At 38.6% G+C, this 25,180-nt stretch overlaps 2 protein-coding genes across 2 annotated transcripts; both read left to right on the top strand.

The window, feature by feature from the left end:
- Nucleotides 1-262: 262 nt before the first annotated feature.
- BBS5 (Bardet-Biedl syndrome 5) lies at nucleotides 263-13,839 on the top strand. Its single transcript, XM_076342666.1, has 12 exons — nucleotides 263-396; nucleotides 2,031-2,113; nucleotides 2,959-3,024; nucleotides 4,869-4,918; nucleotides 5,594-5,721; nucleotides 7,244-7,379; nucleotides 8,380-8,475; nucleotides 8,997-9,059; nucleotides 9,918-10,052; nucleotides 10,167-10,250; nucleotides 12,041-12,064; nucleotides 12,176-13,839. Exons 1-12 carry the CDS (start codon nucleotides 335-337, stop codon nucleotides 12,275-12,277), a joined length of 1,029 nt encoding a protein of 342 aa, XP_076198781.1. The 5' UTR covers nucleotides 263-334; the 3' UTR covers nucleotides 12,278-13,839.
- Nucleotides 13,840-14,967: 1,128 nt separating this feature from the next.
- On the top strand, nucleotides 14,968-24,169 carry KLHL41 (kelch like family member 41). Its single transcript, XM_076342665.1, has 6 exons — nucleotides 14,968-16,169; nucleotides 18,928-19,085; nucleotides 19,178-19,285; nucleotides 20,107-20,292; nucleotides 22,125-22,271; nucleotides 23,150-24,169. The coding sequence occupies exons 1-6, from the start codon at nucleotides 15,060-15,062 to the stop codon at nucleotides 23,259-23,261; spliced, it is 1,821 nt and encodes a 606-aa protein (XP_076198780.1). The 5' UTR covers nucleotides 14,968-15,059; the 3' UTR covers nucleotides 23,262-24,169.
- Nucleotides 24,170-25,180: the final 1,011 nt, after the last annotated feature.

Here is a 25,180-nt window from a genome sequence, read left to right as displayed (position 1 = left end):
CTCCGCTCTCCTTCACAAAACGTTCACAAACGCCAAGCCGTTGGCGTTGCCGAGGCTGTACAAGCACGCCACCGGGTCGGCCACAACGCACGACTGCCAGAGCGCGGAAGGCGGTGGGCTAGCCCAGCCCCCACGACCACAAAGCCCAGTGCCACCCGCGGCCGCCACCTCAGCCGAGCTGGGGGCGGGCCTAGGGCAGGCAGGAGAGCGAACGGCGCCCCCACGTGCAGCGCCGCAGCCAATCCCGATCGCTGCGAGAGCGCGAGAGACCACCCCCGTTGCCACGGCGGCGCGCGGACTCGCCGGAGGGAGAGGTGCGCTGCGGTAGGCAGCCATGAGCGCGGTGCTGGACGTGCTGTGGGAGGACAGAGATGTCCGCTTCGACATCTCCCCGCAGTGAGTGTCGTTGCCCTGCCCTCCCCTTACAGCAGGGCTTTCGGACCCGTCCGGCGTCTGTCAGTAGGCTGAGCGCGGGCGCCATTAGTGGCGCGGTGCATGCTGGGAGCCTTCCCAGTGTGGCGGCGCGGGGGGGGAGCGTGTTTTCCTGGCAGAGCGGGAAAAGGTTTGTGTGGCCGTTGAGACTCGGGGGGGCTGGCTGAGGAGTTTTTGGTAGGTGGAGTCTAGTCACTGTTTCCAATCTATAAAACAAAAAATAAAAAGGTTGCACACTGGAGGACTGAGGGAAGGGTGTTCTTTTCCCAGCCGCCCGTAGAGTTACCTGTCGCTGAGAAGTAAAAACAAACTTAAGGTGTGTGCCTGAGGGGACAGTACCAGTCACTGGTAACAAGGACTCGGCGTCCCTGCCGTGGTGTTGGCAGCCTGAGCTCACGGAAACGGGCAGTGGCTGTGCAGCCTCCGAGGGGCCAGAGCTGAAGGGTTGTCAGGTACATCCTCGCTGAGGCAGTGCTTACTCACTCCCGTAGGCCTTGACCTCTGATGAGCTGTCAGCCTTATCTGAGACATAAAACTGCTCTGGTTTCTGTGGCAAAACCCTGCATAGCTTTTGTAATATGGAACTACAAATTAGCAGCTGGTTGGTGCTGATTTTGGGGGTGGAGGCTGAAAGTGTATTGTCATGCTTCATCTCCCTCCTACTCAGTTGACCCTACTGAGAACACCCTTTGTCCCTCAGGCATGCTGCCTGCAGTAATTTTAGAAACATGAAATTGTACCTTGGATGTTTAAGCAGTTCTGTGTTATTTTCTTTTAGAATTGTCATGTAGACAGAGCCTGCTTCCGTATTTTCTTTAATGCTAATGTTACTATTCTTGCTACCTCCTGTCTAATATCTTTTGTGCTGTTCTGGTGATGTATTGTTGAGGCCATACCTGGTGTCTCGATCCTGATCTCCAGTAGTATCTCATGGAATTTCACTCCTGATAATGCATTTTGTTTTTGTCATGCCAATACACTGAAGAGTTTTGGCTACCTTACACAATGCAATTAAAATACAGCAAAATTTTACACCACACCTGTTGTTATATAATTAAGTGGTTAGACCAGTTAAATCAAGCAAAATACGAAAAAAAACCCCAAACCCAAACCACACCCTTTGTGGAAAATTTAGCAGAACATTTCACGTGTTGGTATACATCTGATATTTCCTTTGAGGGCATCTATTCTTTCCTGAGCCTAGCTCCACTCCTTATGACGTAAAAGTACAGCAAGAGGCAACAAACTATCCATTAAAAATTATGTGAATGCAACTTTTTTGCTTTTCCCTCCCATTTTCACACACTTTCTCCCTATTCTGGAGTGTAATTTGCTTGGTCATATTTGCTACACATTTATTTATTGTTAGAATTTACTAATAAAGGTATTAATATTTTTCATATGCCAGGTGTAGTGACAACAATTTCAGGTATATAATGTTGATTTGTATGTATGTGTGCATATGTGGATTTTTCATTGTATGATGCACTAAGCAAAAAAAGGGGAAAGGAAAGCAAAGTGGGGAAATAGAAATGGCCTTCTTTTGGAGGATAAATCCAATCTATTTTTCATTAGGTAATTTTTTTCTTTTCTTTTAGACAAATGAAAATGAGACCTGGAGAGGTCCTTATAGACTGCTTAGAGTCTGTAGAAGATACCAAAGGAAACAATGGAGACAGAGGTAACTGCATGCTCAGGGAAATTGTAAACTTTCTAATTTATCCTGTGTAGGTTCATGAAAGCCCTGTCTGGTTTCCATTGAACTCTGTATCGATGGTTGTTGCAGAAAATAGATCCTGCCTATTTCACAGATCTGTCTCCCCTTGGAGTATTTTCAAATAGGATCTCTTGTTCAAAGTTATAGGAAGGTGATAATCTTGTCTCAGAATTTGTTTAGAATTGAAAGCCTGGTAAGAATAATCTATTTATAAACATTGTGGTGATCTTTTGCTGTAATCCTGTTTAATGCTTAGTTTTTCCTAACCTGATTTAAACTGAATCAGTAAGGGATATATATAGTGTGTGTGCAAGGGCATGAAGCTCCAGCATTCTGAGATGACCCTTCCTGGAGTTGGACGTGTTGATGTACAGGGTACAAAATCGAAGAAATTTGCACATGACATAAAGGGGTGAGGTTATTCATGAAGGCAGCTGCGATAGTTAACTCGCTGCCTTCCCCTTCTCCTCCCCAGAGCAGTTCTGCACTGATTGTGTCTCTGCATTTTTACTATAGGCAGGTGGATGTGAAATCAGTAATTGTTCTTGGTTTGTTTTTGAGGAATGCTGGTATATATTAGAGGTTGTTTCATTTGTTCCTTGCTGGATTTTCTCTCCTAGCATTCAAAAACAAAAAAAAGTGATCAGTGATTTTTCTGCTGGGGTGTCCTGTGCTTTTCTTCTTTTTCGTATCAAGGGGAAGGAATATTCTGGTGTTTCAAAACTAGAGGTAAATATGTACCATAGAATGGAACATTTAATTTAATAGAAGTTATTCAGATTAAAAATATCTACACTCCTTATTTCCAGGTAGACTGCTCGTGACAAATTTGCGGATTATTTGGCGCTCATTGTCATTGCCCAGAGTCAATCTCTGTAAGTATCATCTCCTATTAAACAACTGCAAATTCTGTGTTTCCTTTGTGGTGGCATACTGTTCTTTCACAATAGTATTAATTACAGTACAGAATAGTGAAGTATAGTTCTGTTGCTCTGTAAAGTCTGAAATAAACTGTTACTAATGAATCTATTTGTAATATAGGAACTGTTACAATAATTCATAGCAAAATACTAATATTCAATGTTAATTTCTCAGAACATAAATTGAAGAGTACTTCAGACATATTTTTATTCGGCCTATGTGGGATTAATTCGTTTTTCTAGAAAGAAACAAAAGTTTGAGTTTCTTCACACCTTGCTTTACTTGTACTTCCTGTTGCCACCTGTTTATTCACATTCTGTATTGTCCTACAGTTTTTATTCCCCACAAGTAACTGCCTTTCCAAATTTACTGTTTTAAGCTCTGAAGAAGCTTCTAATTTTAACTGTATGAGTAGCTAGCGGGTCTAGTCATATTTAATTGAATTTGCTGAAACAGGGGCAGCATGCACTTACTTTGTACCCATATTATTTCCAGTGCTCAGTTCCCAATAGCCAGTCAGTATTGAAAATCTGTATTCTGTTCATAATGTATATAAACTTATGCCCTCTGTCTGCTTGCTTTTCTGCATTTGCTATCTCATACGTGTACACACCTACAAGTGTACACACACACACTGCTACTTTTATATGTATTTATAAAATTAAAAACAATTGTTTGTTTGTATATTTAAGTTTTAGAATAGAACTTTTTAGAGGAGATCACAAAGAAGCTTATGGAGTAGTTCAGCCCTATAGAAGCTCAAGGAAGTCTAACCTATGGCTTTTAGAGCTTAAAATACTCTCTAGCTTTCAAGATAATGCATTATTTCTTACATTAAGGGAATATATAGACAAAAAATAATATTTTATTGGATGCCATTGTTGACCATTGCTGTTTCTTTTAGTTTTAGAAAATTTCTCATAAGCAACCTAGGAAATAGTCTTTTTCTGGTATTTTCTTAAGTATTAATTCCATAAAGACTGAATATTCTTATCTACATAACTGCTGCCACAATTCTAGTTCTCCTTTGATTTTTTTTTTTTTTTTCTTTTGGAACCTGGCTGTGCTATTGGTATCAGTAGCAGGACTGTCATTGACATTCAGATTTAGCCCAGCACCATTTTAGTGCATCCGTTTGTTTTAGGAAGAATGGCTGGGATTGTTTCTGGTTTTATTTTGTATCAGAGCACTACTGTAGAAGAGGTAAAGTGAAATTTGTAACTGTTTTATCCTCCTCTTCTCTTTGTTTCTTCTCCACTTACACTTCCCATTTTGCTGCTTTTTTTCTTTGTCATATCCTTAGCTCTTCTTCTTCTACAAAGTATATCGATGTAGAAAGTTTTATTTATAAGCGTAAAATTTATGGGCAACATTATGATGAAACAGACCTTCTTGAGGCAGAAGTTAAACACTGAAACAAGGGAAATTCTGATTAGATATTAGGAAAAAAACGTTCACAATGATGGCAGTCAAACAGTGGAACAGGCTCCCAGAGCGGTTGTGGAATCTCCTTCTTTGGAAATATTCAAAACTCAATTGGACGGTACCCTGAGCAGCCAGATGGAGTTGGTCCTGCTTTGAGAAGAGCATTGGACCAGACAACCTCCCAAGGTCCTTTCCAGCTTAAATTAGTCTTTGATTTTGTGATGAAGGCCCAGACCATTAACCATAATGTGCAATTCTCACAAATAGCATCCAAACCTGTGCTACAGAATTCAATATTGTACTTCGTAATTTTGACTATTATTTTTTCTTGTTCTCAAAACTGTTCTTTTTTTTTTTCTCCCCTAACTTTTAGCTGTTGGTTACAACTGCATTATAAATATAACCACAAGAACTGCCAACTCGGTAAGTTTCAAAAAATACTTTTTAAAAAGAATAAAAGGAGCTGTAATTCATTGTTTGTACTTACTGTATTATATCAACAATAATCTGAAAGTTTACTTGCAAGAACAGTAATAGAATAGTAATGGAAGTTCAGTTTTACAAGTTGAGAGAGTTTTACATTTCTATAGGAGTGTGGTTTTAGTCAGCTTCCTAAGGCAGTAAAACTCATGTAATCACACTGGTGATTCTTCTCCCCGCTAGGTAAATCAAGCACATGTTGGCTCATTGTGTCTAAATTTAACAAAGGTCTAGAGAGGCACTAATTTTGTGCAAGAAAGCTCTCAAATACGTAGCCTGAATTACATGCAACTGTGAAGCCATTTGTTTGGCTTGCAGCAAAGAACTAGCCAGGAGATATGTAGGTTCCCTGGGCAGCCACATGGTAACAAAGCCAAAAATACTGTTTCAGTCATGATATTGCAAATGTATAGCAGGCAGGCTTCATTAGTTCTACTGTTGATGGAACTGCTAGTTTCTCCAAAAAAACTGAGTTCAGTTGAAGACATCAGTAATCAGTGGTAGAATCAGGATTACATCTTCAGATACACTATTTAGAAAATATGTCAAGATTATTTATTGCCTGTACAGTCAAGCTACTATATTGTCAAAATGTTAAATTTCATTTTTTCCTTACAGAAATTACGAGGGCAGACGGAAGCTCTGTATATATTGACTAAATGTAACAATACACGGTTTGAGTTCATATTTACCAATGTTGTCCCCGGGAGTCCCAGACTCTTCACTTCAGTTATTGCTGTACACAGGTAGCATACTTAAAATAGTGTTTGTTCATTTACAAAATTCAATTAATCAAATATGTGGGATTACTACTGCTGATGGACCGGGTATATAACTGCCCAAATTTAACATTCAGGAAACTTTCCCAAAAGAGGAGAACGCAATCTCTGAAAGGAAGGGAGAGAATGATCACAAATTCATAGAATCATGGAATCATAGAATAGTTTGGGTTGGAAGGGACCTCTAAAGGTCATCCTTTAGATGACCGTGGGCAGGGGCATCTTCAACTAAATCAGGTTGCTCAGAGCCCCGTCCAACCTGACCTTGAATGTTTCCAGGGATGGGGCATCCACCACCTCTCTGGGCAACCTGTGCCAGTGTTCTACCACCCCCAGCGTAAAAAATTTCTTCCTTCTATCTAGTCTAAATCTCCCCCCCTTTAGTTTAAAGCCATTCCCCCTTGCCCTGTCACAACAGGCCCTGCTAAAAAGTTTGCCCCCATCTTTTTTATAAGCCCCCTTTAAATACTGATAGGCTGCAAGAAGGTCTCCCCGAAACCTTCTCTGCTCTAGGCTGAACAACCCCAACTCTCTCAGCCTTTCTTCATAGGAGAGGTGTTCCATCCCCCTGATCATTTTCGTGATCCTCCTCTGGACCCACTCCAGCAGGTCCATGTCTTTCTTACGCTGAGGGCTCCAGAGCTGGACGCAGTACTCCAGGTGGGGTCTCACCAGAGCAGAGGAGAGGGGCAGAATCACCTCCCTTGACCTGCTGACCATGCTTCTTTTCATGCAGCCCAGGATACGATTGGCCTTCTGTAGATTCTAGTAGATAACTGTACATAATGAAAATTAATGTGTATTAATACCAGTCATTGATCACAGTTTATACATCTTGTGTGTCGAAACTATCTGAACAAATAAAAGTACAAAAGAGCTAATCTCAGTGTACATTTTTGATCTATAATTTCTGTCTATAATCATTTCCCATAATTTTGGACCATGTAATGGAAATGAAGAGTTAAATCCTGGTCAAAACTCTAATTGACTACAAAACAGTGGATGTTTCACACCTAAAGATAAGTCATCTGAATGAATGTGTGCATAATACATTACCACAGGTTTCTATTTAAGAGCTGTGGAACACTGATGTTCGTATATTGGATGTTTGTGACTTAGCCGGCACTGAAAAATAAAGGATTCTTGTTGTCCATACTAAGTATTGTTATACATAGTCTGGGATCCAGAAGACTTATGCTTTGCAATAGAGGCTGGGAGATGACTATCTTAACGAAAAGAAAGAAATAGTAAACACATGAACAACACACGAGATCAAAACGGATGTCAAAAAAAAAACTTTAAAGATAACTTCAATAAGGAAAGCTGAAATATAATGGTTTACGTTGATGAAGTTTTAATAGTACTGTCATTTTTGTGCAACGTGATAAGAAAAGTTGAAAATACACAACATTTCATATTGGTGCTAAAACAAACAGTAAAGGTCATAGAAAACACTGAAATGGTAATGTGTATTTTTTATATTTTGCAGAGCTTATGAAACTTCTAAAATGTATCGTGATCTGAAGCTGAGAAGTGCATTGATTCAAAACAAGCAACTGAGATTATTACCACAAGAACAAATATATGATAAAATCAATGGAGTTTGGAATTTATCAAGTGACCAGGTATAGTGAAAAATGAGACTACGTTGACTACAGCAAAGTTGAATGTTTTGGCTTTCATCTAGCAATTGTACTACTACAGTTTTATAACCTCAAAGGAGTTACCATTAATTCAGTTCACATGCAGAGAAGCTGATCCCATATATTTGCTACTCAGTACAACAAAGTCATTTTTTGGCAACCTGAAGTCTATGTGACTCAGCTAATAGGCAAGGAACTAGATAGACAGTTCCTGTTAAAAAGATATATTTATGAGTCTAAAGCTCTGTATCATCCTGAAAGACAATCATGTTGTTTCCAAAGTGCTCTGCTGAATATTTGTATGTTTACGTGCAGCTTTTGACTACAGTGTAAGACTATATTGTCTTTCGATTACTGGAAATTGAAAATACTGGAATAGGAATCTATGTCTTAAAACATGGAAAAATAAAGACTTTAAGGAAAAAATAGAAAATGTTTCTGTTATTTTACAGGGCATTGGTAGCAAGTATTTCCCAGGGCCATGAAACAAAATGGGAGCTGTTATTTCTGTCTGTGCAATTTTAGTCCAGAATGGAAATAGGATCCATCCTGACAAGCTAAAAAGTTCTTTCCTCTACATTCCCTTGGCACACATCTCCACAATTGCCTAAGTTTAACCCACGTGCCATTATACTTATGCTATACGCCAATTCCAGATCTGTACAGTTAAGAACACCACTCTCAGATCCTTCATGTACTCCCATGAGGTCTGCTGTGCTGTAATTTGATCCTGCTTTGCTGCAGTAATAGGTACTCTCAGCTATTTTCACCTCTCGGGTGCTGTATCCTTTAAAGATTGGATCTTGGCGTCATTGCAATCAATAGAAGCATTTTGACTGGTTTTGGTGGGGAAGAATCAGGCTTTTATTGAATTAAATATGAAGCTGTATCCTGCATGTGTTTAAATGGATAGCAGTAATCATCATGTTTGGAAAAAGGCTCTGTACTTCAAAGCAGTTCTAACATACCTTTTCTTTAATAGGGAAATTTAGGAACGTTTTTTATTACTAACGTGAGAATAGTTTGGCATGCAAATATGAATGACAGCTTCAATGTCAGCATACCATATCTACAAATTGTAAGTATCTTAAAACAACCATTTTCAAAATGAAATGGCATAAGTTCAAGTCTTCAGTTAAAACTCCCAGCTCACCAAAATTAGTATTTCATGTCCCACAGTCAGGGAGGAATTTAGTCTTACCAGCATCAACCACAGGGTAGATTTTTTTTTTTTCTGTCCAGATTAATTGGGAGCTTTCATGGGCAGGTACAGATGTTGAAAATAGCTTGTATTTCCAGTTTTCAAACTGTTTACTATGATGCTTCATGCCACCTACATACACCGGGATTAATGGTCTGTGAACGTGATGTTCAGAAATGAACTGTTAACCACTGTTACCACTTCTAATAAAAACACTTTTCCCTGAGGTTCAGGGGTTCAGATTTGTAGTGGTAAATGGGAGGGAATGCTGGTATCCAAGCTTCCAAAACCAGTAATTGTAATTAGTACAGTTTAAAAAAAAAAAAAAAAAAGATAAAGCAGATTTTTAACAAGTAATTCCATAATTTTTAACACAGTTTTTACCTCTTTACCATTAGCGTTCAATAAAAATAAGAGACTCAAAGTTTGGCTTGGCGCTTGTGATAGAGAGTTCTCAGCAGGTAAGAAGCTTTAACAGCCTTCTTTCATTGGTTACGTTTTTATATATAACAGTTCTCTAATTCTGAAATGTTACAGGGCTACTTTTAAGGTACTTAGAGTGTTCCTTCTGTGTGGCCTTTTGAACACAACTTTTAAAAAGTCCTTTTTGCACTGCTTAAAATGTCTGTATGTTAAGGTCAATATGGCTGTTGTGAGTTACGATTTCTCTAAGCAAAGCAACAATAGGCCAGCATGACTAGTTAAAATAAAGTAAAATAACTGTTAAAAAAAAAAACCAGTGTCTTCTGACAGATTATGTTTGGGATCTAATTACTTCTCTACTTAATTAAGGCCACTATTTTTAGTATTTTTCACTTGTGTGTCTGTTTTGCTGTAAGAGATAAAATTATTTTTCTTCAATTTCACCTTAATCAGAAATGCTTTTAATGGTGATTTTTTTTTTTAAGTTCAACTAACTTTATTTACTGTGTCTGAAAGCTTCTTTAATAACAACATCAAGATCTAACAGACTAAACATTTGCTAAGTAGCTAGAAATAAATCATTAGTACCAACTTCTGAACTTCTCCCACCCTTGTTTGCTTTTGTTTTTCTGTGTAAGAAGTTTGTTCCCCATTTATATAATGGGCTAACAGTTAAAACCTCATTTACCTCATAGAGAAACTTTGTCATTGTTTTTATTTCACCCATGGTTTAAGTGGCAGAATGAAAATAAGATAATACCAAAATACAGATACTGTTTTATCAGCAAACTGAAATTTGCTCTCATTAAACTGCAAATCCCTATCAAGGGGAAAAAGTTGTTTAAATAATAAGCAACACTAATAAATATACATCTTCTTTTTTCTCTGTTATATAGAGTGGAGGATATGTACTTGGTTTTAAAATAGACCCTGTGGAGAAACTACAGGAGGCAGTGAAAGAAATTAATTCACTTCACAGAGTTTATTCAGCTAACCCTATATTTGGAGTGGATTATGAAATGGAAGAAAAGGTACTCCACTCATTTAATTTAAATTAGATACAATATTGTGTTAACAGCAGTAATAAAAATATATTAAACCCATTAGATACGTGGATTTACTTACTTTAACGTTTTAATTTGCAGCCTCAACCTCTTGAAGACCTAACAGTGGAGCAGGTTCAAGATGATGTGGAAATAGAATCTGATGAGCATACGGATGCTTTTGTGGTAAGCTGCTCCACAGAAAACTAAAAAATAAAATAATTCTTGTTTGGTTATTCAAATGTAAGCAATGTACAGCTGTAATCATCTATTAAAGATAAGCTACAACTGAACTTTCTATATTTAAAACACACCTACAGACCTTTTATTCAAAATCCTGATTACTACAGGAAACAAACTATTATTCAAAATAAATAGTAGTAGATATTTAAAGTAACAGTTGTATGTAGTTTCTCAACACATTAAGATCAAGAATAGCTTGAAAACCAACAGTATAATATAATCAAATACACTATATTGAAACAAGTCTTCCTTCTCTTGGAGCAGATTAATAGATGGTGATATCTGTACGCTCAACATTCATCTAAGATTCAAACTTGAAAGATTTTTAGAAAGGCAGCAATAATTTTGAGTCACTCCTGACAACCTTTGCACTCCTGACAATACCAGTTTAGAAAACTGTATTAGTATCTGTCTCCCAGTATTTCAGGAAAATTTACCTTTAAATACGTTAGGTTGCTTGATGACCTTCTTTCTAGGAATTTCCAAATTTACTGTGCAACCCAGTAACACCTGACTGCATAATTGACTGCACAGGTAGACTGCATAATTGACTGCACAGGTAGACTGCACATGTTTTCAAGTGCTAGACTTGACACATTGACAATTGACGCGTTTTCTTAATTCATCTCTGAAATTTGGTAAATTAGCAGTGCTAGCACCAATCTTATTTCCACCTTCTTTTCTTTTGGTGTCATTTACTGATGCAGATAAGCTCTTATCCCTCCTTTCTCCTCACTTTCTGCCTTTTTTTGTTTTCATTTTTGCACATTTTTAAATTTACCTTTTCCTTAACGGTAGATTGTTTGCTCTATTGGTGCCTTTGTCATTTGGATTAAATAACTGTGCTTTGCATATTCTAAAACAAAAACTGGAAGCTGTAAATGATTAGGTGGTTGCTATAGGAGACATATATCATCCAGGACCCAAGGAGTGGTTCCAGACCAAGATTCCATGACACTTGACGACTGGGATGCTGTTCTGTAGAGTCTTGTATAGCTTGAGATCCAGCTGAGCAGGAGAACGCTTTCTTTGCTGCCCCTCGCCAGTCCATAGGGGCAGCTGAAGCAAGATCAGGCTCTTTTTGGTAAACATGAAAATCTAGAGCCTGCTGGTCCGGAGACTTCCAGAGCTGTGGATATTTTCAGAGATCTGATTTCCTGAAGAGTTTGAGCCTTAATTTCCATACACACAGAATGGGAAAGATTATCTCACTTCCCCAGATCTCTGTCTGAGAGTAGAAAAATTTGGTTAATTGTTCAGTTACTCTGTGTTCATTTCTTAGATTGGGTATGATGTTAACTGAATTTTGATATCACTTACGCATTTTAGTTAGTAATAAATGCTGCTGCACGCGAGGCAGAAAATGCTAGGATGCTGTCAGTTTGCCTTCATGTTAACATTTTATTCCCTATAAAGTATTTGTCAGTGTAACAAATGTAATATGAAAATTTTACTATTTAAAAATCTTTGTTTATTACGATGGAGAATTCAAAGATTGGTATTTAATGAAAAAGAACATAATTGCCAACTCCTGTTAGAACCCTTTTGTAAATTATTTCAACATAGAAAAAACTCTGATCTTGTTTACAAAACAAAAATAAAAACCATAGAGACCGGTTTGTTGAAGAAAACTTACAAATACAGTTTCGACCCCAAGGAATTATTAGCAAATTTGGTTTTAGACTTCTTTTTTTCCCCCAAGGTTGCGAGTTCTTTTTTTCTTTCTTTTGCAGGCTTACTTTGCTGATGAAAACAAGGTAAGAACATCCTTTTTCATACTATCAAATTCATGTTGTTAAAATGGGATAATAAAATTAAAAAGTACTTTCTGCTTTATTTTTTTCTCCTATCTCGTGCATTCAAAAAAGCAATGTGATCGGGAGCCTGTTTTTTCAGAAGAACTAGGACTTGCAATAGAGAAGCTAAAGGACGGATTCACACTCCAGGGACTCTGGGAAGTGATGACCTGATTTACATTGGCACGCGTTTGTTTCCTAAGGAAGGAAAGGCTCTCGGTTCTTACTGGGCTTGTGAGATTTGTAGAAGATAATTTAGAAATACCAGAGTAGCAGAGAAACAACACGCCAAAGCTAAAGAGCGGGCAAATATTAGATAATATGCCCTCAGGATACGTCATGAAAGAAAGATTATTCAAAACCCTGTGTAAAAGCTTTTTATTTATGACATTGTTTCTGTAAGTAGTGGGAGGACAACCAACACCTAGTACAAGAAGGGTGGGGCCCCAGCTGCTGGTGGAAGCCCTGCCCCCTGCAGGCAGTCACGTGTTCCACAAGCCCCAGAAGTCCCACCCTTCCCCTGGTCACATGGTGTAAGGACCCGAGAAGTCCCTCCTCTCTTCCTGTCGGCTCGTAGGGGCCTGGAAGTCCCTCCCCACCACATGCATGGTGGCTGCCATTTTATTCCAGCCGCCATTATGTAAAATGTCGTCCCCCAGGTTTTCATACTGCTTTGTGATTGGATTGGCTGACTGCGGATTTCAACACACTCGTACCCCAGGCGTTTTTAGGCCTGTGATTGGCAGGACCAGCCACCCCATCCTACTTCCCCCAGAAGGTTGTCGGAGGAGGAAGCCCCCTCCCCTAACAACACAGGGTCCGCCATGCTGGTTCAGCCACCATTTTATGGCAGGTAGCCGCCGGTTTTTTTTACAACTTCATGACCCGTGTGTTTACATACTGCCCTGCGATTGGCTGTCGGGACCAGCCACCGCCTGCCATTTTACCTGCAAGTATGTCAGAAAAGGAAGCCGCCTCTTGCTGTGTACGCGGAGACCACCGTTTGAGATAGGGCAGTCTGTGGTATATAGTTTGATGCTCATTTTAAAGTATTCATGCATTTATACACAGTGATGTACCTTCCCATAATGATTATATCTAAATCAATTTTCCATAACTTGTTTAATGTTGTGCAACATAGAAATATCATCATATGCAAAACATTTTGTATCTAGGCATATTGGCTGTGTCATTGCAGTGGTGCTGTGTTACTGATAACTTTGACAAAAAGTAATACTGTTCCAAATTTTAGTTTTCATGTCTCATAATTTTGTTAAATGTTCGGCACGTATCATTCCAGGTACTTAATTGTAATCCAGATATCCTCATAGAGATTTTTCTTTTTTCTTTTTTTTTTGGCTAGAGCGTGTTTTTTAAGGAATGATCTAGAAAAAAGTGCACACACAAATAGCTTCTGTGTCTGAGTCATTAGACCTTTATGATGTTATGTGTTAGAGAGAAATGAGTCATTTATTGTTTAAAGGAAGATGCAGCTGTTACGTTTTCTAGTGAGATAAGACCTCTGCGCTATTTTCTACAAGTGGAAAAAGTCAAATGAGCTCTCCTCTCAGCTGTTGTTTTAGCAGCTGACTGTTATAGTAAAGTAACTGTGGTGTGAATATAATTGTGGTGTTTGTAGAAAATCTTTCAAGGTATGTAATTTAATGGAATACTACCTATATTGAAAAGCAATCATTATTTCAATAAACTTTGATAATGTTATACCTCGTTGTGGATCTTGCATTCAAATAGTTGTGTTTTGATCCTGGTTCCATTACATTCAAAGAACATTTTGCCATACGGGTAAAAAGCATTCTCTATATGGGCAAAATACAGTCCTTCATCAAGGTACATCAAACAACTTAAAATTTCAAATTTGTTTTGGATCTGTATTACCACCTTTAATAAAAATATAAATGTTCCCAGTCTAAATTGTGAAACCTTCAACGTATGCAAAATTTTTCTAAATTCACATTCACTTTTCAAACTACTTGTCTGATTTGGGGCTTTTTTAGTTTAAATTCAGATTTTTTTTTTAGGTTTTTAACTTTATTTAATGGATGTGTAATTTAAATGTGGTGGATTACATGTTTTTCATTCTCTGTTCTACCTTTCCTATGTACTGTTTTTGGTTTAACTTAACAGCAGTTAACACCATTTCTAGTACAGTCGAATTCAAAAGGATTGGTAATGTCTACAGATTGTCTGAAATGAAGAATGGTGTTTATTATGTGGGGGTGGAGACTTCATTTTAAATTATTTTTGAAAGCAGAACTTTACCTGAATAATGTATATTTTATGTCTAAACAGTAGGGGTTTGTTTACAAATAAATGTAAACAAATGGATATTAAGAAGAAGCTCAAAATGAATTTCAAAGTCATCAATAGCTTAAGAAATCGCAGATGTGATATGGGTATGTAAAAAATAATCTTAAGAGCATAGATAATTGATGCAAAGTTCTGGAGTTTTTCAGTATCTTTATGACTGCAGCAACAAGATGTATTCAGCAACTGAAAAAGTGAGCAGCAGTTGCAGCTGACAACTTGATTAATATTTCTATTTCAGAATATTTGTAACGTATATTTACAATCTTGCTCATAGCTGTCTCACTGAGGGTCAAATTCTGCTGTCCTTACTCATGTCAAATAATTTCTTACATTGCACGTAATCTCATTGATTCAATGTGGAGAATGATGGCAGAACCTGACCATAGCGACTAAAAGCAACAGTTGCTTCTTTCAGTCTTTGACAGCTGCGAGAGCAACTCTTTTTTTCCAAACCATCCATCCTAAATTCCGACCTGTAAGAGTATGTACCTATATTTAGCTAGCGAGATTAAGTTGCAGAGGCTTCAGGCAGGGCAAAGCACATTGGTCTGCCTTTTTTACAGACAGACCTTTGGGCAGACAACAGCTAAAGCCTTCTGCTCCCTCCCCTTTCCCAAGTATTTGCAAAATGGATTCCCAAAGGGAACTCACTGAAGAGCTCAGACTTTACCAATCCACCCTTCTTCAGGATGGCCTCAAGGAACTCCTCGAAGAGAAAAAGTTTATAGATTGCTCTCTAAAAGCTGGCGACAGAAGCCTGCCTTGCCACAGATTGATTCTGTCGGCATGTAGCCCTTATTTTCGTGAGTATTTCTTATCCGAGCAAAATGAAGAGAAAAAGAAGGAGGTAGTTCTAGATAATGTTGACCCCAACATCCTAGATATGATTGTCAAATACCTTTATTCAGCAAGTATTGATCTTAATGATTCTAATGTGCAAGATATCTTTGCTTTGGCCAGTCGCTTTCAGATCCCTTCTGTATTCACTGTGTGCGTCTCCTATCTTCAGAAGAGGCTTGCTGTTGGTAACTGTCTGGCCATCCTTCGATTAGGTGTTCTGCTTGATTGCCCAAGACTTGCATTTTCCGCCCGTGATTTTGTTTCAGATCATTTTGTGCAGATCTGCAAAGAAGAGGACTTCATGCAGCTTGCCCCACATGAACTGATCTCGGTTATTTCGCCTGACAGCTTAAACGTAGAGAAGGAAGAACTGGTATTTGAAGCAGTAATGAGATGGGTCCGAACAGACAAGGAAAACAGAGTAAAGAGCCTGGGGGAAATTTTTGACTGCATACGTTTTCGTCTTATGCCAGAAAAATATTTCAAAGAACATGTTGAGAAGGATGATATAATTAAAAGCAACTCAGACCTTCAGAAAAAAGTAAAGATTATTAAGGATGCTTTTGCTGGAAAACTGCCTGACCCTAGCAAAACTACAGAGAAGTCAACCAAAGGGGAGGTGAATGGTGATGTAGGAGATGAAGATTTACTGCCCGGCTACCTAAATGACCTTCCCAGGCACGGCATGTTTGTCAAAGACCTAATTCTTCTGGTTAATGACACTGCTGCTGTAGCTTATGATCCTCTTGAAAATGAATGCTACCTAGCAGCCCTGGCAGAACAGATTCCCAGAAATCATTCCAGTATAGTCACCAAACAAAATCAGGTCTACATTGTTGGAGGATTGTATGTGGAAGAGGAGAACAAGGATCAGCCTTTCCAGTCATACTTCTTCCAGGTATAAGCTTTATAATTGCTGGTGCAATAATAGGTGCTTATAAGAGTTACTGAAAAGTATTCTGAGTCTATGCAAGTGAGTTGTCTAGTCTCTCTGTACGGTCGATGGAGAGAAATATCTAGAAAGCTATTCCTGTCTCGGAGAGAGAAATGAAACCAAGGGACTTGGATCTTCTCTTTCAAGATCAAGCCCCCAGTGAGATCTCAGAAAATATTAGAAGGATTAGTATATTTTATCTAGGCGCCGGCTTTCATTGTTTAAGACCCAGATTTTTCATGGTACAGATGCCTAAATTTAAGCCTAATAATATGTTGTAAAATACCTTTTGTGAATTTCTGTTAACTCCCATGAAAGTTGAGTGCTTAGCTGCTTTAGATCTAATGAGGTGTTTTTCTTTTTTTGCATCTGAAATATTTTTATGACAGCAGTAATGTGCATATTTTAAATGCCACTTTAGTCACTAAAATTCCAGAAGTCCTTTTGTCACATCTACATTTGAAAACCTAAGGGCATTCTAAAATACGTAACTTAGAGGATTGTTTTCTTGGCAAACTGTCTATGTAAGTACACTAAATATCATGTTTCAACTGAGAGCATAATTTTATATCTTTGTAAATCTGTATAAATGTAAGATGTAAGGCTGATTGATTAATACAAACTGTAACTTCCACAACGTATTTCAGAAAAATTAGCAAAAATACAATTTGACATGCTTACACCATAAACTAATTCTGTTGTGTTTTTAGCTACCTGGCTACATGCTTTGGGGGATATTTAAACTATCTCATGATGAATTATGCAATGTGCTGCTGGCCACGTCCTGTCTTTAGGCACATTGTCCAAAAAAGTGAAAGTAGGTCCTGTTTCAATATTAAGTAAAGCAGAGTGATAAGCAGTGACAGCATTTTAAAGCCTACAGATACTAGTACAGATACTAAAAAATGCAAATATTAAGTGTTTATAGGAGTATGGCTCACTGTGATTTCACACACAATGAAAGAGTTGGTTTCAGGCATTTGTTACATCTACGAGAGGGAAGCCGTAGTTTGCTAGAGAGGGATTAGCACTGTTTCATTTCCTTATGTAGGTGTAAAACACTAGTCACTGAAGTGCAAAACTTGTTACAGAAATATTCTCCTAATAGAAATACTGTGGTGATGTCATAATGTATATAATCCAGAACTGAATAGTCTAAGTCTCAGGCTACTAGAAAGGGGCCTCTGAAAAACTAAACCTCAAGACCGATACTAAAAATTGATGAAGTTTTCAGAATCCTACTGTATATGTCTACATCCATTTCCTGAAATCCTGCTCTCTCGCTTGTCATCTTTAAGCTTGCTTGCTACTGCCTATAGTTAAAATACTTGCGTGCGTTACCCATCTGGCTGTTGTTCCCTCTAAAATGTTAATGTGCTAAACCAATTTTCACTTACTGATCTCCCTTTCCCCCCCAGTGAAGCACCTGTTACCATTTTATTTGGTAGCTAGCAACCCATGAGAAAACAAGGCTGCCACTGGCTCAAAAATGCATGACTAGTTTATGCCTTATCATCAGTAGGTATGTCATCTTCAAGACTGATTCACTAAGTACGCTGTGATCTGTGATGGGTACATCTTCTCATTACGCCACCCAAATCCAGCTACTGGGGCAATCCATGTCCATGAACTAAATTTCACGTTGCAATAAAACTTCCTGTCCAATAGGAGTGGTCTATCAAATTTGGGAGATGCATTTTAGCATGGAGACCTTGACTGTGGAACATACTTCCGGAAAAAGGATGTCACTGCGCTGAACCCAGATCCGATTACTTTGACTGAACTTTCCCTTGCTTTCTGTCAAATGCCTTTACACTCATGCAAACTCACATTTTACCTTCCCTTCCTATACATCATGAAGCAAATCTATATGTATTCTTTTTTGAATGTTAGAGAGCATTCAGGTTCAATTTGTAAGTTCTCAGATCAAAAATTAAGCACCACGGTTCTAGGAAAATACTGTTTTGCTTTGTTTGTTTTTTCTTCTCTCCTCCTGCTGCTGCTTCTCCTTAGGTGTTTTCAGCATACTGGACGTGCATTGAGACAGCTGTGGGAGTACTTCAGTAGGGATGACATCAATATTATTGCCAACGGAGCTGCACTGCCTGCCTTTTTTGCTTAGGAGCGAAGTCTTTATTCCTTGTGCCTTCAGAGATGTCAGGAGCTTTTGAGGGTATTTGTGATGAAACACCACCTCTTTTGCTCTAGGGATTGCAGAAGAAACATCTGTGCCATTTGCCATGTAGTATTTCCTGATCATTAAGAGGAACGGTGTGAGGATGTCTGGCATCTCTCATTGTAGCAATGAGCACAACCGGCTAAATGTATAGGTGTGGAATGGCAGGAGTGTCTGCTCCCTTCAGGCAGGAAGAAGAACAACTTGTTCTTTCCAACATGTGGTAGGGAACCCAGAGAGTAAGGGACCTTTAAACAAGGAAGAAGAGCTTAATAAAGAGGCAAAGAAACTGTGAGGATGAGCGAGGGTGAGCTGATGCAGAGAGCTGTGTGGCATTGACTCTGCTAGGTCTCAGCACCATGAAGTATGGATGGGTAGAAGTCATCATTCATTAGCTGCACTGAGGGAAGGGTAGATTGTTCAGGCAAGCAGATGAGCTGTTGAGAGGCACTGAGTGCAATTAGGTTAATTTTGTGGAACAATGTTCATTGTGTGGATTTTTACTATTTGCCTTTCCTAACACTTCCTGTTCTGATGCTCTTTCAGCTGGATAGCATCGCTGGTGAGTGGGCTGCCCTTCCTCCACTGCCGTCAGCCAGGTGTCTCTTCGGGCTGGGAGAGTCAGACAACAAGATCTATGTAATTGCAGGCAAGGACCTTCGCACTGAGGAGTCTCTAGATTCAGTGTTGTGCTATGATCCTGTGTATGTTTAAAATTCAATTATGCCCACTGAGGACAAGTAAATAGCCCGTTGTTAGTTGAACGAGCCTAATGGTGCTATTCTTTTTGTTCCAGGGCAATGAAATGGGGTGAGATCAAAAAACTGCCCATCAAAGTATATGGCCATGCTACTATCTCAAACAATGGATTGATATATTGTCTTGGCGGAAAAACTGATGATAAGTGAGTCTCTAAGTCTTTTCATGACAATTTATAACGTTATTTGGTTGTTCCTCTATAGATTATATGTCCTCACACTCAGAAATCAGGGGTTCCCTTTTCTACATCTCTGGATTAAGGTTGCTAACAATTTGGCAGAGGGGAACACATTATAGTATATAGGATATCTTTTTCATGATCCCAACTAGTTATTTTAATGACCGTACTTATTTCCAAGGCAAATTTTACTTACATTGCAGACACATCAGTAATACATAGCTATGAGGACCCTCACTAAAAGTATTATTTCCTTCCAAATAGATAGAAATACTTAGGTGCCGTGGAATTACTGTGTCAGTTTTTCAAATTTTCTGACCTGTGATGCCTGTTATACCTTAACGGGTATAACATTAGGAAAATCAAAGTTTTCGCTCACACTGAGCATGTGGTGGTAATTTTTCAGTGTTTGTATAGGGGACACTTAAGATACAAGCTTGTCAAATCAGCCAAAACCGCAGCATAATCTTTCTTTTATAACCTTTGTCATACATTCCTCCACAAACCCACCTGAATAGAATATGCTGGGAAAGGACTTTGTCTTTCTCCTGTAAGGTACAGTAAAATTGCTGCCCTGTGTAAGCAGCATTTAACATTTGATTTAGTTCTATGGATGTGATTAGTGCTTGTAGACATGCAAAGGTTCCCGGATTAGATACAAGAAAGGATCTCATGGAGAGGAAAGAGGTTTTATACATAAACCCACACAATCCACCTCAACTAGGTCTCACTTGGAACAAGCCAAAAGTTCATTAGAAATGATCCCAGGTTTTCTTTTTCCTCCCCAGGAAATGCACTAATCGACTATTTGTATACAATCCCAAGAAAGGAGACTGGAGAGACCTGGCTCCAATGAAAGTGGCTCGCTCGATGTTTGGAACGGCTATCCATAAGGGCAAGATTGTCATTGCAGGTGGTGTCACTGAAGAAGGCCTCACTGCATCTGTTGAAGCTTTTGATTTGACCACCAATAAGTGAGTGCAGTATTCAAGCTATTTTTAAGCAAGTGTTTGTTTTATCATCTAGGCTTTTAGGAGCTCTGAGATAAGAGTCACAAAGGTGTTCAGGTGCCTATACTCCCACTGAGACAGTTGGTCTACATTCGTATCTTTAGCAACAGCAGCAGCAGCAGCTTAAAGAGCCCGTATCTCTGGCCATTTTTCCTGCCCCTACATGCATTTTCTATGCTAGCATAGCTATGTTGCAACCATGATCAAGGAGCTCATGTAGCAAAAATAACCCACCCTCTCATCTCTTTTTTTTTCCTAAGTCTGATTACTTTCCCAATTTAGTTGACCACACAGCCACATAAACAGGTGTGCTGACATAATAGGGGAGAAGTAGGAGAGATGGGCAAGGGCCGCACAATCTAGTTGAAACAGCACTGGCACTAAACATGAAACCCCAGCAAGAGAAATTGGGTGCCTGAACAGGACTCGCTGAATGTCCTTCGGGTACGTGGCCTTGTGATGTCTTGCTGTTCACTTACCTTGTCACAGCAAATACCATTTACCACCAGTTAGTGACAGGCAGATAATTCTGCTTATTTATTTAATATGAAAACTCCATGAAGACTTTCAATTTTAAGTGCATGCTCTAAAATACTCTTTTGTCATGACTTTTTCTTTATAGTAAGTCATACCTGGAATTAGCTCACTTGTTTGGTCCAGATACTTTCCAATGTTCTTCCCCACAGCCAGAATCTTTTGCAGTCAGCATCCCTCAGAAGTTTATGATTTTCCAGGAGTTTATACCCTCTGTATCCGTGTCTTTCTACTCTTAATTTTCCTTTTTGTTACTTTTGTTACTTTTCCTTCCTACTATCTTATTTACAAATTTTTATTTAAAATAGCATCAGCACAGCTTTATTACGATAGCTCAAACTTGTAAGTGGTCCTGGGTGCACCTTAATTTTATTAGTAAGCAATTCTATTGTATATAAACACATTTGGCTGTGCTGGCTTCACTGACAGGTAGCATTGCAGCCATCAACCTCACAACAAAAGCTTTCATTTAAATGTATGCTATCCCAAAGAGATTTGCTTATAAAATTTAACAATGCAAAATTATGCAAAATTAACAATTATGAATTATGCAAGAAGTAATTCTATGAGGGAACTTTGGACTTTATACCTTCCATAGAAAGCAAAGTAAAGGTCATTTTGTTAGCATGATGTTTGGCACATTCTTCTCTTCCATTGTTCAGAAACACGTCCATCTTGCAGTCTGAAAAATCTGCAGGTTCCTGTCTTGGTTTACTCTGTTTTGTTACAGTCAAGTCACGCAAGCGAGAGAGACAAATTAGCCTATTAGTTTTGATATTGACATTATCCAGAAGTGGGATGTCTGTATGTTTTGTATGTTCATAGGTGTGAATTGGCAGAAAACTTGAAATTATGCTAATGAGCTCCAGTGACTTTTTTTAAACTCGAATTATTACGTCAGTGCCACTTGAAATGAGTATGTGTTTTGGAAACTATAGGGAAAAAATGAGAGTAGCTGGGGAACAACACATCTGTATAAAGCACGTTACTGATGATGGGACCAGGCGACCTGTAAGAAGTGGCCTCTGTGAAGAGATGTCATCACAGTGTAATTTCATCACTTAAGCCTTGTGGGAAGTCCCTGTGGAGATGGAGACACTGAAACTCACCGCTGATAAATCTCAGGATTTTTTCCTTTTACTAAACCATTCACTCAAGCGGTCCTTGGTACTTGAATTTATGTCACCCAGAGATGTATTTTAGTGCATTCAGTTTAGAATATCTCATGTTTGTTTAACTTAGGTTTTTCTTTTCATCTTTAGGTGGGAGATTATGCCTGAATTTCCCCAAGAGAGAAGTTCCATCAGTTTAGTCACCTTAAGCGGAGCTTTGTATGCTATTGGAGGCTTTGCAATGATTCAGCTTGAATCTAAAGAATTTGCACCCAGTGAAGTCACTGACATATGGAAGTAAGTTTAATTTTAATCACGCTTTCCTGGTGGAAAGCCATATCTAAAATTGTGGTTTGTAGACACTGGAGGGTAAAATTAGTTTTCTGTTTAACTCTGGAAATGAACTATAGCACAGGTTGTAAAGCACTTGCTGACAGATAGAAATGTTTGTCAGAAAGTAACAAATAAACATGAGACTTGGATCTAATGACTACTTCCACCTACTAATAATTTCAGCAGTCTGAGTCATGATCTTCAGATTCTTTTACTCTTTAAAAGAGTAAGTTGCCATATCTCTTGGCAGGTTTAGCCTTGTGAGTGTACCATAAAAACATTCTCCATTTCTTGACATTCTTATGCAGAAAAGCCTGTATACAGAGACGTTTGTACTTATTCATGTGTTAATAGTCAAGTAAGTAATTGTTCCAAGAGAATCAGAAATCCCTACCTCCTAGATATTTTTTAATCTAAATCACGGTAGCAGTGATGAAAATCACATCTCTGCTGTGACTCTTCAGTTGCTAAGGTAAATTCAGGAGTTTTAACTGGCAGAAGGATAGGAAGGATTCCCAGAAAAAACACCTTTATACGTAAGAATCTGAAGGAATTCAGAAAGGGGATACTTAAGACAAGGAGGAAGCTTTTATAGGAGTAACTGAAGTATGACACAGGCCAGCAACAAGCTTTAGGGACTAGGAAAAGGACAACTCACATGCGCGAGAATATCTTCCTGTTCTGTTCTAGAGGACGAGAGCAGCCTTTTGTGGCATCCTTCAGCACATGGTTGCTACAAGCCTTTGCAACACGTGGACTATCCTCCTTTTCATGTATGTGGGATGAAGCATCAAACTCAAATTTTAAGCAGCTATGTTCTGACCTTATTTTGTTAAATGCAGGTATGATGATGAAAAGAAGGAATGGATTGGCATACTGAAAGAGATCCGATATGCTACCGGAGCCTCCTGCCTGGCTACACGCTTAAACCTCTTCAAGTTATCAAAACTGTAAACAAAATGCTGGAAAATGTGATATGGTGAGGGAGTTTCGATAGGCTCTTCTGGTTTTGTTGCATGAAAATGTCCCCAAATTGTACAGAGTTTTGTAGCAGCATACTAGTTATACTGTTAACTGTTAAACAGTTCATCTGTCTGTCCAAGTCTTAAGATATTTACTAGCTAACCAACAGCAACTGAATTTTTGCCAACATTTAAAATCCTGAAGAATTCTAATTAATGTTGATTAGAATAAATGAAGATTTCAGAGAGAACTCCATTTTTCACTCTGTGAAATTGCCAGTAAAACTAGACTTCCTTACACTCAGACAATCCAGGATACTGGTGGCTTATCCTCCAAACAACGCCCATGAATTAATTGTTAAGTTAAATACAACTAATAGGTAGCTAATTTTATTCTAACTGGCTGTTTGTACAGCCTGATGTCCCCCTTCAGCAATGTATGTAAATCCTGCATTCTTCAGCCGTATCTCAAAAATATTTTCATTAGAGCCTTCTAAAAATAATTTAGCCTGGAATTGAAGTGCGTATTGAAAACAAAAGTGGCCTAACACTATGTGGCCTAAGAAATGCCAATCTCAGCCAAAGCTGTGCTAGTAGCCAGACGTAAGGAGAGAGAAGTTCACAAGGTTAATAGCTCTACTGTTTCACCTACTATGTTTAGGCTTCTGGTAACAAGGGTTTTCCACTTTTTTATGCTTTTATATTTATTTCCAAAGCAATTATTTTATGGAAGTTTTTCTCAGAGATCTGAGGCCATTAACAAGCATTCATGAAAAAGTCCTAGAAGAATTATCATCAGCAAATACCTACGGCAGAGAGGACTTTTCCATCTAATAAAGAGTTGATGCATTTTGATGTTGAAACTTTTAACAATTAAACTTTGTTTTTAAAATTATAAAAGTATCACTTGATAGTGTCTCTTTTGGTAATCAGCTCATCATCACTGTCGTATTGACAGGACACAGATTTCTTAGCACAGCCTTTGCCCAAAACAGAGCACTCAAGTTTTCTTAAAGTAGAGCACGTCCACCATTTTTATAGAGTATCTCTTCAAAGGATTTCTCCATTGAATAAAGAGGGTGTCATAAATCTAAAGGATGTCGTAAGTCTAACTCTAATTACAACTGATGTAGCAGGAAAACTGGAAAAGAAGCCCACCACACCTGACAGAATAGCAGTTCCAACTATCAAATGGCAAAGGCACAGCCATCATAGCTCATTGCAGTATGTTACTGCATGCCGGTATTTAACCTGTAGGACATCTTTTCTGTTTTCCCCTTTAGTATCCAAATCTTCAGCTGTTCTTGGCATCTTTTCATTGGCTCCAGTTAAATCACTGGTTTACACCAGCCCATCTGCTCTAACACTTGCCGATTTAATTTAGAAAGAATGACTGCAAAGGATCAAAAGCAGCACAGTTTACTGAAACACTCTTATATTTTGCTTTTCTTAGATGCCCTTTCTGAATCCACTCATAGCAAGTTTTAATCCTCTTCCTGTTGTGAATACTCGTAACTTTATCCATACATAACTTGAAGACACCTGGCTTGGCACAGAGCGACTGCCAGGTACCTGAAAAGCAGGGTTCAGCTCAAACACATGACTGATCGATCACTCCAGCTACAGCTGCTGCCACCTTTCTTACATTCCAAGGTTGCTACCTGAAGGCCATCTGTACAGAAGCAGATCATGCAAGAGCCCTCTGACTTGTAGCCCACCTTCTGAGATCCTAACCTATATTTATGATTGCCTTCTTCATTTTATACAAAATATAATGTGCATATAGTCTTTCTATGTGCTGTGCCTTCAATGACATTTCCTCAAAGCACTCGTCTTCTACATCTTGGAATGTTTGATACCATAAGCTGACAACCATCTACTATTTTTTTCAGTCATCCCACAAATGTGAGG

This window comes from Aptenodytes patagonicus, chromosome 6 (genome assembly GCF_965638725.1).
Source record: "Aptenodytes patagonicus chromosome 6, bAptPat1.pri.cur, whole genome shotgun sequence".
NCBI classification, from domain to species: domain Eukaryota; kingdom Metazoa; phylum Chordata; class Aves; order Sphenisciformes; family Spheniscidae; genus Aptenodytes; species Aptenodytes patagonicus.
Note: the sequence above shows the minus strand (reverse complement) of the source record. Positions and strands in the feature narration are given on the sequence as shown.